General features: G+C 31.3%; 1 protein-coding gene across 1 annotated transcript in view; it reads left to right on the top strand.

The window, feature by feature from the left end:
- Positions 1–15,000, top strand: part of LOC137644627 (protein unc-13 homolog B-like) — a 124,668-nt gene that overhangs the window by 72,538 nt on the left and 37,130 nt on the right. The window contains exons 5-6 of the mRNA XM_068377580.1: positions 504–578; positions 13,885–14,104. Of these exons, the coding sequence (XP_068233681.1) occupies positions 504–578; positions 13,885–14,104 (295 nt within the window). The remainder of the gene's footprint in view (positions 1–503; positions 579–13,884; positions 14,105–15,000) is intronic.

The following is a 15,000-nucleotide window of genomic DNA, read 5'->3' as shown; positions in this document are numbered from 1 at the left end:
ACATTTCTATAATCTTCCTTTTTCATGTCGATTACATCTATAAATCCTCCAATCCTATGACAAATCCTCAACATTGGGAAAAAAAAACTGAGGTTCGTGTCACACAGGATCCGCCATATTGTAAACAATCCCATGTCCCTGAAACCCATCTTATTTATGTCCCCAATATCTCGATATCATGTCCTTCCGGGTATCCCCACTTGCAAATTCCACCCCCAACCCACCCCCACCCCATTGGGTATGATCCAGTCATTTAATCCCTCCTGGGGAAATGAATGGCCCGGAATGGAAGACCTCAAAATCCTTTGATGACCAGAACATTGAAAGTCCTTAGCTGTGGCGACATGGCTATAGTGTTGTGTGTGCCTTTCCTATTTAGAAATCTATATATAAAACGATGTATAATTATGTATATTAATGAATTCTCTTTCTCTCTCCCCCTCTCTCTCTCTTTCGCTCTTTCTCTTTCTCTCTCGCCCTCTTACTTCACCCACCTTCGGCAGACGATTGCAGCGACGAAGAGAAATCCAGGGCTGACTTCCGCCGTCCCGAGAGCTTCGCTCAATGATGAGGAACTGGTGAGTGACGGTCGTTGCTTCTTGCGTGTTATTTGTAAGATAATTAAAGCTCTTTTGCTTGTTTATGCTATTGACTCAGAGGGGGAGTATCCCCCTCCAAAGATTGAAACACCACCATAGAGTCTCCAGGGGCGTCTTAATGGGCATGAAATGTTCCTTGGTAGATATTTGTAAAGGGTTGAAGATATACCTCTTCAGCCACTTACGATATATCCTTAAACCAAAGGTGTTGCGAGGCCTGATTATACTGGAACTTGTGTCGTTAATCACGCCACCTTGAGACATTTTTAATTATTCATCATATGTACAAAACTAAATGATACTATTGACTTTTGGTGAAGGTCACAGCCCGTTCACGAGGTATTTTACTTCTTCACCCTGTGCTCGAAGTTATGGTGTCTATGACCAGTCTCTTTTGAGGACATGATTACTGTTATCATTAATGTTAAATTAATATATCTCTCTTATCACTCTCTCAGAAGTGAGAGTTTTCAAAGCACCTCTCCTTTTTTTTATTTCAAAGCTAATGCTAATGTATTCTTATCATCTTTCACTGAAAAGTATCTTCTTGTTTTTTCACATTTCTGCTATTCTGTCACATTAACTTCTTTGTCAATGTATATAGCTATGTTCATATATTGCAGTATTTATATTAGCCTTCATGGTATATCTAGCTGGTGTAGTAGCTCCAACCAGCCTAGAGCAGTCAGGAGTTTTTATAAAGAACTCTTAAGGTCACTCCTTCAGACGAGAGGGCGTCACTACCTGGTGGTCCCCATGTTATCATTACTTGTCTCCTTTTTGCAAATCACTAGTTAATTTAGTAAATTCAATATCATTGTTTTCCTTTCATTGGAATATAAATGTGGGTAGGAATGTGATTTTACTATTGTAGTTTATCTCAATGTTTTATATGTTTTTTTTTTTCATAAGTGTTTTTTATCTACTATTCTGCAAAACCAAAGGATCTCAATTCTTCTATGCGTTTTCAAGATTAATACTTTGATATATACTAGGAATGATCATTTTTTATTTAACTAAATTTTTACATCGAGTTGTATCTTGATAAACAACTTTTACAAGCAGTATCAATAATTGATGTAATTTAATAGTAGTTCTAACTATTATTTAAACTAATGACCGAATTTTTAATGGGCGAGCTCAAAAAAAAAAATTGAAACCCATTCACGTAGATTCGAATTATTTCTATCCCTAAACAAGGAAACCATTCTCTGGCAACGTCTATCTGTTGGTAGATGAGTGTATATATATATATATATATATATATATATATATATATATATATTATATACATATATGTATACACATATATATATACACAGTGTATATATACATATATATATGTATATATGTATATATACAGTATATATATATATATATATATATATATATATATATATATATATATATATATATATATATATATTCTTGAACAACTGTTTTAATTTTTTTGTTCCTTTTGTCTCTAGCAAAATTTTTATTTATTTTTATTTTTATAGAATTAATATTTTTATCAATGGAAATGTTATTGAGATTATTTCTATAGTTTGAATTATTATTAAGATGGTTTTTATCATTTAAATTTTTATCATCAAGATTATTTCTATTTAAATTATTTTTATTAAAAGTTTATGAAATATTTTTTGAAATATTCTTACCAAGCAAATATTTTTTTCATTCGTGAATAGGTTCGAACTACAAATTTGAGTGAAGAAACATTTATCAATTGCACCTTTAATATTATCATTCTCTGATTTTTATTGCTGATGTCAAGTGGTATAAAGAGTTAGGAATTTTTTTTTTTTTTTTTTTTTTTTTTTTTTTTTTTTTTTTTTTTTTTTTTTTTTTTTTTTTTTTTTTTTTTTTTTTTTTTCTTTTTGCAATCCACCAGATTATTTCTTGTTTATTCGAGAAGAAAATTTAAATTAATGAAATGAATTACTTTTAAAAGCATTCTAAACATTTTAAACCAAATTTAATTTGATTGACATTTTTATCAGAGCTCGCCAAATATGATATAAATCTTTTAATGCCAGCTTAAAACAAAATTTATTTAGATTAACATGTCAATTAATTAAAACTTGCAAAATATGATATAAATGTTTTAATGTCGGCTTAAAAAAAAATTTATTTAGGCCGACATATTGATTAATTAAAGCTCGCCAAATATGAAATAAATCTTTTGATGTCAGCTTAAAACAAAATTTATTTAGGTTGACATATTGATTAATTAAAGCTCGCCGAATAAGAAATAAATCTTTTGATGTCAGCTTAAAATAGAATTTATTTAGATTGATTTATTGATTAATCAAAGCTCGCCAAATATGAAATAAATCTTTTGATATCAGCTTAAAACAAAATTTATTTAGGTTGACATATTGATTAATTAAAGCTCGCCGAATAAGAAATAAATCTTTTGATGTCAGCTTAAAATAGAATTTATTTAGATTGATTTATTGATTAATCAAAGCTCGCCAAATATGAAATAAATCTTTTGATGTCAGCTTAAAACAAAATTTATTTAGGTTGACATATTGATTAATTAAAGCTCACCAAATATGAAATAAATCTTTTGATGTCAGCTTAAAATAGAATTTATTTATATTGATTTATTGGTTAATCAAAGCTCGCCAAATCTGAAATAAATCTTTTGATGTCAGCTTAAAATAGAATTTATTTAGATTGATTTATTGATAAATCAAAGCTCGCCAAATATGAAATAAATCTTTTAATGTCAGCTCAAAACAAATTTTATTTAGATTTATTTATTAATTAATCAAAGCTCGCCAAATATGAAATAAATCTTTTGATGTCAGCTTAAAACAAAATTTATTTAGATTGACATAATGATTAATTAAAGCTCACCAAATATGAAATAAATCTTTTGATGTCAGCTTAATATAATCATAACTGTTCAGCTTAAGAATTGAGATCCTTTTGGTTCAAGACAGTTCATAAGTTACAACTTTTGAAGATATTTTGATGTTGATTAAATAGAAATGTTTAAAAAGGAGAAAAGAATGAAAACAGAATTAAAAAAAAGAAATTATGCATTTTCAAAATTAGGTCTTAAGTTCAGTTATATGAGACATTAATCTTAACAAGTCCAACTGGTTTTTTGAGGATCTGATATATATAAATATCCAAGTTAGTTCAACCGTAGGTGCATGTAACACAGCATGACACTAGATTCTGAAATGGTCAAGACCTGGAATGAATACATGAGCTATGATCACAAAGCTCCTCAAAGTCCCAGTGACTGGAATTTCAGAATATCATCTATGTATTTTTATACTCTTCATACTACTTCGAAGTGACACCAGGTAGTTAACCCTTCTATTGGTGACGCACTGCTTGATGATGACGTTATAGAAGGTCAGGTCACGATGTATAATAATCATTATTTACATAACAGTTCAAAACACAGAGATTTTCCATCTTTTCCTTTTCATATTTAATAGATCAAAAGTCAGTCTTTTCATAAAACATTTTGAATATATTTTTTTTTTAAATCATTACGAATTCCCCAAATATTTAACCAATTCTTTATATATAATTATTCATAATTCACTCAACATGAAATAGGTTATCTTTGCCCAACTAAGGCAAGTTGTGACCTATTGCAACCCGTCAATAAACCTCTCGTGGTCTTAAATCCCCTTTGATACTCTCGTGACCTTTGACCTTCGATGACATCATCGGAAGTGGTGCAAGTATCCAAAAAAAGAAAGGAGAGACCAAAAAGGGTCTTTTTTTCTAGTAATTTGAGGATTTCTCACTTTCTTCCTCCTCTTTCTCTCTCTTTGTTCTCTATCCTCGGCTTAGGTCCCTGTAAGTATAGTGTTTCAATATATTTCTGCCTTTTATTATTATTATTATCATTATAATTATTATTATCAGTATTGTTTATATTAATTATTATTATTATCATTATGAATATGTCAGTGATCATGCCTCTCTATGATAATTTTTGTACATAATATAAGTTGATTGGTTTCCATTTTACCATTTACAAATATTGTTCTTGACACACGCATTTATCCTTATTTTTCTTTTTCAATATATACTAGTTAGTCACTTTCCAACATCTGTTAGTTTCCAATTCTCCAACATACACTAGTTATAGTTTCCTAAGAAAAACAATGGTAGTTTACTCTTTAACATATCTAAATTAAACTTGAATTAAACTTAACATATTTTACACATGACGTTGTTTTGAAACTGATTTTCGATGTTGATATATGACGTTACAAGTTCACACATATACAAAATACATAATCTCACTTAACATACACACACACACACTATATATATATATATATATATATATATATATATATATATATATATATATATATATATATATATTGTATATATATATTTATATATATATATATATATATATATATATATATATATATATATATATATATATAGTGTGTGTGTGTGTATATATATTTTATATTATACAGTATATATATATATATATATATATATATATATATATATATGTATGTATGTATGTATGTATATTTTATATTATACAGTATATATATATATATATATATATATATATATATATATATATATATATATATATATATATATATATATATATATATATATATATATATATATATATATATATATATATATATATATATACACACATATATACATATATATTATGTGTGTGTATGTATATTATATACAGTATATATATATATATATATATATATATATATATATATATATATATATAAAAGCATATATTATATATATGCATTAACATACACATTGTACACATGTATACACCATCATTCATATCATGTGCCCTTTAGTTTGTAGACGTGAATGTCAAAAACAAAAACCAAATATATATACTTCCTATTCTTTCTCAAAGATGTAAACTAACTTTTGTCAGTCCATAAACACAATTTTTCACTTTTGACCGAAGACAGACCTCCCATATCTTTACTAAAACTCATCAATACTGCCAATTTGTCTTGTAACCTTGTTTCACGAACTCTCTTTCTGCATACATTCCTTCAATCTTCTTTCGATGGCAAGCCTTTTTCCAAAGACTTTTCATCGTTTCATATTTACGGTTTCAATGATTCAATTGGATGTACTTGAAATCATCTATACAAGATTTTAAGGTAAATTCTCTCTCTCTCTCTCTCTCTCTCTCTCTCTCTCTCTCTCTCTCTCTCATCATATCTATTACTAAGGTTAGTCAGTGGTAAGGGAATGTCTCTCTCTCTCTCTCTCTCTCTCTCTCTCTCTCTCTCTCTCTCTCTCTCTCTCTCGCTTGTGATAAGTTTTCTACAAATGCCTGAATTGCAGTAAATTATTCATCATAACATTTCACGAAAGAGCAGAGAAGGTCATTTCCGACATAGTCAGATGCGTATTGTTTACAAGTGTGGATCAACATTCCTCTTCTCTCCAGCAGATTCAGGAATAGATAAAAGTTGAAAAATCTGGGTTAGTTTATACAAAGCCCGTAATGAATCCTCTTCAATGTTTACTTGTCTTTCATTTGAATATTCATGTTTGATAACACAATATTGGAGTCAAAAATTTTTCCTGCCTGTATCTCGTATTTGTGAATATGTCTCGTTGTCATAACGTTTTGGAAAGGTTAATTCTGCAGCATTCTTACATATTTCAATGAGAAAACTTATTATTGTGTATTTATTTCTTTGCAAGCCTCGATACGCTAATCCACAAAATGTAATATTACTTATGAGAGGCTGCTGAAGATGATATTCTTGTTATATGATCTTATTCCTTTTCATATCAAGACTAAACATCTTGAATAAATTCACTTTAATGTTTTTGACTCTATTCTATATTGACATGTGTACCAAATATTCATGTTTAAAAACGTAAAGATGAGGATTTCGAAAGTTTACAAACATTTTATTATATGTGAAATATGAAAGTACATACTTTGCTCATCCCTAAACGTCTAGGCGCGGCATACATGAAGAACATATTAGTCTTTCTCTACGTTCTTATTTTCATGTACTATTTAGGAGTAAGTATTCTACTCCCCCCAAAAATATGTTTCCTTGAAGATAATGCTAATATTTCTAACTTTAATATACTCTAAGAATAAGTATTTTTTATGGAAATTATCTAGAAAATAATGCTAATATTTCTAACTTCCATAGACTCTAAGAATACGTATTTTTATGGAAATTATCTAGCCCTAAGAAATAGTATTTAACTTCTCACAAATCTCTACCTTGAAAATACTAATCGTTTATAAAGACGAGGGTTAATACTGCACCATCACTCGCCCTTCAGCACTTCTTACTTAAACTTATCTTGATCATTTCCCATTAACTATACTCAATTTTTTTTTAATGAGGGACTTGTGTACTGACTTTCAGGAGTGCGCTTTTAGCTCGGAAAATTTTCCTACCAGCTGATTGGTTGGACAAAATAATTCTAACTAATCCGCTATACTCATTTTTTTTTAATGAGGCGCATTTGCACCGACTCGCAGGGGTGCCCTTTTAGCTCAGAAATGTTTCCTGCTAGCTGATTGGTGGGAATTATTTTGTCCAATCAATCAGTTATTAGAAAACTTTTCCGATCTAAAAGGGCACCCATGTGAGTCGGTGCAAACTCGCCCCATTAAAAAAGAAAATGAGTATAGTAGGAAACTTCCCAGAGCTAAAGGGACATTCCTGCGAGTCAGGGCAAATGCGCCTTATTAAAAAAAAAAAAAAATAGTATAGTCAGTATTATAGTACCTTTCTTACACGTGTAGTGCACTACGCACCTTCCCACTTGACCTTACTTAGCCATCTCTTCAATGTCAGTATCATTAAGGACTCACATTTTCCCTCGTAATCTTCGGCATTTTGCACTCTTACCTAACCTAAAGCCTCAGGCATCACCAGCTCTGCAGACCTTCCCAACTTTTCACTTGAATTTTCCTCTCCACTTCACTCACGTAAATGCCTTCTCATTTCTGATGCAACTTCGACCATTAACTGCCCCTCACGAAGTTTAAAACTCACTCTTTTTTCCTCTTCTCTTGCATATATTAAACCTTACTGTATCTTGCATTTTGCATTAAAAAAAAATCTGCACTGACACTTCTCCCTCTTACTGGAAAAAACAAACACTGTCACCATTCAATTTCACTCGGTGACACATTTCTTTTTTAACTACACTATTTCCAGTGCCTTACAGTATCAACAATTACTTATAAAACTGAATTTAACACACAAGAACATTTATTTTACTACATAAAATCACTTCCCAGTGGGACTACAATATCAACAATTACTTATAAAACTATTCATCACACAAGAACACTGATTTTCACTTCATAGAACAAGACAATTCACCCATACATACACTTCCCATTTTGCATATATTTGAAATTTGCATTAGTTTCGTTTTTGCACACACGCACAGATAGCAGCATGGGTTGCGTAGCTTATTTGTTTTCTAAGGTATTTCAATTATTTTGCTGCCCCACCCCAGATAGAAGAATCTAAAGAAGCTATTAAGTTAGATCGCTGAAATAAACATTAGTCTGTGGGTCTGTTAGAGAATCACCCACGATGCTCAATTTTTAATCTATTTTCGTTGGCCCATAAAACCTTAGATTGTGTGTCAGTGGTATGACGATTTATTTAATTAATGCCAATTTTTTTATGCTTTTGATTTCATAGATAAACGTTGCTCGTGTATAACACGAAAGTGAACCATAGAATAGAGAGATTTATTTTTTATTATTACCCCCCGCCCCCCTACACGAGGCTTCCTAGCTTTTCGAAGATTTATTTGCACCAAGAATTTTAGTTTTTTGCGAGTAACAGCTTGTCGACATTATTATTAGTGTCTAGGTTTTTTTGCTGGATACATTTTATTAGTGCAGTTCATGTTTTTGTTTTATTACATCTGCAAAGCACAAACAGAATTCAACTGTAACAAAAAACTGGAATCTTGTGTCCGAATGATTGTTTGTTATTTCTAAATGCTTCCTGATTTAATCAATTTTTATTTGGTTTTGGATTTTACTTTCACCTGATTATGCAAGTTGCACAAGTCGAATTATATTGTCACATTGCACTTGTGTATTGTGTATCCTGGCACATATCCTTCAGCCCCGAGTCCTTCTTGTATGCCCTCGTCGATGAAAGTATTTTTTTCCCCTGGTAGCTCCCAACCTCGTCCATCAATTTAATCCTTCCGAAATTCCTACCTATTATGTGGTTGAATAAACAGATTATTTAAAAAAAAACGGAAAATTACATGAAAATAAAAGATTCTATAGGTTATAGTCACTGGCTAAATTATGTTTGGTAAATTCTCTTTTAAGAATTATTACTTTTGACTAAATTACCTGAAAAGAAAGGATTCTATAGATTATAGTCTTTATTGACTAAGATATGTTTGGTAATTTTCCTTCTAAGACTTATTACTTGGGTAAATTACCTGAAAATAAAGGATTCAATAAATTACAGTCTATTTTTTGACTAAATAATGTTAAGTAATTTTGCTTTTAAGGATTATTGCTTTTGACTATTTTTGGATGATTACTCGTCCACAACACTTTTCTATTTAGTGGTGTTACGTTTCGTATATTTTAACTCTCTTAAAAAAAATTTCTTTTGGCCTTTCTAACTTTGTAATACAGAGGGTATCACATATCTACAGCTTCTTTGTGAATTTTCTGTAGTGTACTTCGATTAATTTTACGGTATCATAGTTTTAGCATTTGAAATGTTTCATTATATATTTTCTGTTGATGTATTATTTGCATGTCAGGTGCCTTTGAAATTTTGCCGAATCTTTTTCCAAAGAAATAAAGGGAAGTTGTCTGTTTCTCTTCTTTATTAATCTCTGTCGTGTGAGATTTCTCTCTCTCTCTCTCTCTCTCTCTCTCTCTCTCTCTCTCATTATTTGAATATTCATAGAGCTCTCTCTCTCTCTCTCTCTCTCTCTCTCTCTCTCTCATTATTTGAATATTCATAGATGTTCTATTGTAGCAAGTCTCTCTCTCTCTCTCTCTCTCCTCTCTCTCTCTCTCTCTCTCTCTCCAATAAATCTAAATGTTCATAGATATATCATTGTGATAAAATATTTCTCTATATACATTTTCTCCTAGCAAGAGTGATGGCCGATGGGTCCCTCTTACCAGGACCTAAACAAATCCTCACTCTATAACTGTCGACGTCCTAACCTTAAATAATAGGAGAGAGAGAGAGGTGTGCCCCAGGGCTTAAACAGCTTTTGGGACCTGCTGTTATTGACATCGTGTTTGGAGTTACTCGATGTCCTAATGGGATGTCATTGTCTTCGAATTTTCCTCTTCTTCCCTTTCTGCATCTGATATCCTGGTGACTTTTGGTGGCCTGAAATTTTTTTTTCGGCTTTTGTTCACTTTCTGGAATTCAGATCTTAGCTTCGGGGTGACAAAGTCATTGTTTGCGTAGTATTGAACGGCAGATGCTCGTTTTTTTTTTTTTTTTTTTTTTTTTTTTTTTTTTTTTTTTTTTTTTTTTTCTTCATACCGTTCCTTTTCAATCGGTATTTTTCATCGCAAAGATTTGAAAGATTTGTTATTCATAACGCTGGTGACTGTACGTTATTACTAGCTTTCTATTCGGACATATAACGCACCACGTTTTTTTTTCTTCTATTTTTAAAAAAAATTTTTAGCCATGCCGTTTTATTTTCTTACATCACATCTAGGTGCGTCGTGCATGCACGGTCTCTTTTTTACCTTGTTTTAACTCTTTATAGAAATAATATTCTTCCTTTTTGGGGGGATTTTGCAAATTCAGCCTTTTGTTTTTATTTTCCTTTGGTAATGCAATTTTGCAATTCATCTCTCCCGGTATTTTGGAAATGTCTCATTATATGAATTATTTTCTGGATTTTGGAAATTTGACCTCCTGTTTATATCTTCTTTTGGTAATGAAATTTTGCAATTCATCTCTCCCGGTATTTTGGAAATGTCTCTTTATATAAATTATTTTCTGGATTTTGGAAATTTGACATATATTTTTTTATATTTTCCTTTGCTAATGAAATTTGGAACTCATCTCTCCCGGTATTTTGGAAATGTCTCATTATTTAAATTATTTTGTGAATTTTGTAATTTCGACCTTTTTTTTTTTTTTTTTTTTTGCGAATGAAATTTTGTAATTTATCTCTCCAGGACTTTTGGAAATGTCCCATAATTCAAATTATTTTGTGAATTTTGTAAATTCGACATTTTTATTTTCCTTTGGTAATCCAATTTTGCAATTTCTCTCTCCCGGTATTTTGGAAATGTCTCATTATTTAAATTATTTTATGAATTTTGTAAATTTGACCTCTTGTTTTTAATTTTTCTTTGCTAATGAAATTTTACAATTTATCTCTCCAGGTCTTTTGGAAATGTTATCTAATGATTAAAATTATAATTTCTAAGCATCATTCTCAAACAATTATGCCACAAATCCTTCATCCTTCAAAACTATCCTGACAATTGGTAGATCCTAAACTCCATTTGTACACCCAAGATGGTCCGTTTCTGTGTATCCTACTGTGTGTGTGCGTGTGTCATGCTCCCCACGTCAAGATAGTCCTATTTTTTTTTCTCCAATAAAAGTCAGGTAATTCTAAAACAGGTTAAATAGACTTACTGCGTGGTTTGGCTTCATCCTGACCTTGACCTTGACCTTGTACCCTAATCTGATTTGAATATCCATTAACCATCAACAACCAAACTTCCTTGATTTCAATAAATTATAAATTTGTTGTAAATAACATTTCAAGTAATATCTTTCTTGAATCATATATACATATAACTAGATGCAATTTTATAGTTGTGAAAGTTCTAAAACAAAAAAGGAAATAGAATAAAGGAAGTCATTTTCGTCTAACATTCCTTAAATGATCCTAATTCTTCCAAGTCACGTGACCTTTGCTCTTCTCGCTTACAGCATCTTTGTGAAACTGTGCTTTTATTTCTCTGCTGTTTTTTAGTTTATTTTTTTTATTTTTTTATTTGTTTGCATTTAGGATTGCGTGATGTTAAGTCTTTGTTTATCAAATTTACTGTGGCTGGCTATTTCTTGTGCATATTTATTCGCAATTCATTGCTGACGGTGTTGTATTGTCTGTCCAGTGTCATTCGTTTCAGTTTATTATTGATTTTATTTTCATAACTTGCATAAGTATTGTAGGTTCGTTTATAACTTGCATAACTATTGTAGATACGTATATAACTTGCATAAGTTTTGTAGGTTCGTTTATAACTTACATAACTTATTATAGGTTCGTTTATAACTTGCATAACTATTGTAGATTCGTATATAACTTGCATATCTATCGTAGATTCGTATATAACTTGCATATCTATCGTAGATTCGTTTATAACTTGCATATCTATCGTAGATTCGTATATAACTTGCATAAGTTTTGTAGGTTCGTTTATAACTTGCATAACTTATTGTAGGTTCGTTTATAACTTGCATAACTATTGCAGATTCGTGTTTAACTTGCATAACTATTGTAGATTCGTATGTCATTCATCTTTATATTACTGAATTTGGAATAGAAATAAAGTGGATTGATTATTTTTGTATAATGCACAAATTATAAATATTTAGATGATTATGCCCACTTTCACCCCATAAAAAATAGATTTACCTTTCGATGGGTAACATCGTGAAACCATTTCCTTTGAATAACTTAATATACTTTTTAAAAAGGTTCTTCGTTTACCCAGATATCGTTTAATTTGATTTCAATTTACACTAGGACACGATAGTATCGCTAAGTAAATTTCTTCGTCATTGTTGTTTTCCACTTTTTTACTAGCCTTTATGACTTGTGGTTTTTTTTTAAGAATGAAAATACAAAAAAAAAAAAAAAAAAAGAATAACGAGTAAAATATTTAAAAGAAATCATTGCTATCAGTTATTATCTCTTATGCTGATTATATTTAGTCCTTAATCGCAAATAAGAAAATTATTACGATTAGTTGTTAACTTTAGCGCTAATTATATGTGGTCCATTATCGCAAATAAAGAAATCGTTACAATTAACTTCTTTTACGCTAATTATACTTGGTCCATAATCGCAAATATGGATTATATTCTCCTAAAATGTTCCGTTTTTCTTGCTCAAACTCGTTAGTTCCTTTGATCGCTGCAACCTCGCCATCTTTGTGACCCAAGGATGGGGGGTTTACGGAGAGCCTATAGCTCTAGCGGCTGAGTCATCAACAGCCATTGCCTGGCCCTCCGTGGTCCTACCTTGGGCGGAGAGGGGGCTTGAGCACTGATCATATGAATACATGGTCAGCCTCTAGGGCATTGTCCTGCTTGATAGGGCAATGTCACTGTCCCTTGCGTCTGCCATTCATGAGCGGCCTTTAAACCTTTAAACCTTTAAATGGAGTTTTTTAATTTGGTCTTACCGTTGGTTCATGGCTGTCTGTCCTTAGCTTTAATTGTAATTATTACATTACATGTAATTCCAGTCTCTCAAAGCAAGGATATTTATTGTTTACATAGGTTTTTGTTGTATAGTTTTTTTTTTTTTTTTTTTTTTTTTTTTTTTTTTTTTTTTTTTTTTTTTACATAGAATTCAGGAGATAAATTATGTTTTATATATGAATATTAAGTAGATCGAAGAGAACAGGTTTCAATTTCCGCATTTGGAGACAGGTTTTTTCTTCTTCTTTTTTTTTTCTTTTTTTTTCTTTTTTTTTTGAGAATATTGTTAATTCCTTCCTTCCTTTTTTGAGAATGTTGTGATTTTACTAATGGTTTTCTTCATAGTTAAAAATATTGATGCTATTTAACGTTGCGTTTTACTTATAAATATTTCCATAGATTGTTGTATGATAATGCATCTACAATCAAATGCTGATCCAAATTTCTAACTATTGTATAAGTCTTCGTCTTTGCCAACAATATGACAGCTTTGGTCTTTTCTTCCATTTTACCTGACCGTATTGCCTTCCTTCTCTCGTCTATATTTCTTTTTTTTTGTGATTTATTCCTTTTTTCCTACAGTTTACCATATAAGCTTCACGTGAACTTTTCATCCTAAACGGAACTCCTGGACAATTCCGCCCCCCCCCCCTTTCAAATATCCTAAAATCCTACCCATACACTACATGGTGTTATAGAAAAAAAAAGCCAAAAAGAACCACAAGATTCGTTTACTCTTAGGTCATCCCAATGATTATCTCTCGGCTTTTCGCGACCACTCACTAACACAATCTCCTCCTCCTCCTAAACCGCCTCTGCAGAAAATGCACGTCTATAAGAAGACGCTTCAGGCTCTCATCTACCCCATCTCCTCGACGACGCCCCACAACTTCGTCATGTGGACGGCCACCTCGCCCACCTACTGCTACGAGTGTGAGGGTCTCCTGTGGGGCATCGCCAGACAGGGCGTTCGCTGCGGAGAGTGTGGCGTCAAGTGCCACGAGAAGTGTAAAGATTTGCTCAATGCTGATTGCCTCCAAAGTAAGGGTTGCCTAGTACTGATTTATCTTCTATTTTTGTGTTTTGTTTGGTTGTGCATGCGTGTGTTTAACCCTCCTGGATTAAGTAACTTCATACCTATTACCTTGTAAAGGTATTTTATATCTTATTCTATAGTCCATTTCTTTTAGCGATGCATATTTGCACCGACTCGCGGCGGTGCCCTTTTAGCTCGGAAAAGTTTCCGGATTGCTAATTGGTTGGACAAGATAATTCTAACCAATCAGCGATCAGGAAACTTTTCCGAGCTAAAAGGGCACCGCCGCGAGTCGGTGCAAATATGCATCGCTAAAAGAAATGGACTATAGTGTAAGATTTGCTAATTTCCCTTTTATAGGGATGAATTTTGTATTTAATGAAGGTTATATGTTCATACCTCTTACCTTGTAAAGGTATGTAATACCCTTTTCTAGTGTAAGATTTACCATTTGCCGTTTTATATGCATGAATTTCTATCTTAATATAGGTTTGTTAACAAGCATTCGATGGAGCAGTAAGTTTGATGGTATTCATATACAAAATCATTAATTGAAAATCATAATTTATTATGAAAATGTACACCTAACATTATGAAATCCAATGCAGTGTACTTTAATTGTGTTATATTTCAATTGTGTACTTTAATTGTGTCTGTGTAGCATAAGTTTTTTTTTTTTTTTTTTTTTTTTTTTTTTTTTTTTTTTTTTTTTTTTTTTTTTTTTTTTTTTTCCTACTTTGGTGGTCTTAATTAGCCAATGCCCAGCCCGCCCATTTCTCAGCAATTTTTTAAGTGCAGTATTATTATGCTAAAGTCTGCTCTGTTTTTTATTTAGAGAGATAGTTCATTCAAGTTGCATTTGTTGGTAGTAAACGTTTACATTTTCTAGATACGATTGCAT

The sequence above is a fragment of the Palaemon carinicauda genome, chromosome 7, assembly GCF_036898095.1.
Source record: "Palaemon carinicauda isolate YSFRI2023 chromosome 7, ASM3689809v2, whole genome shotgun sequence".
Classification (NCBI taxonomy): Eukaryota; Metazoa; Arthropoda; class Malacostraca; order Decapoda; family Palaemonidae; genus Palaemon; species Palaemon carinicauda.
Note: the sequence above shows the minus strand (reverse complement) of the source record. Positions and strands in the feature narration are given on the sequence as shown.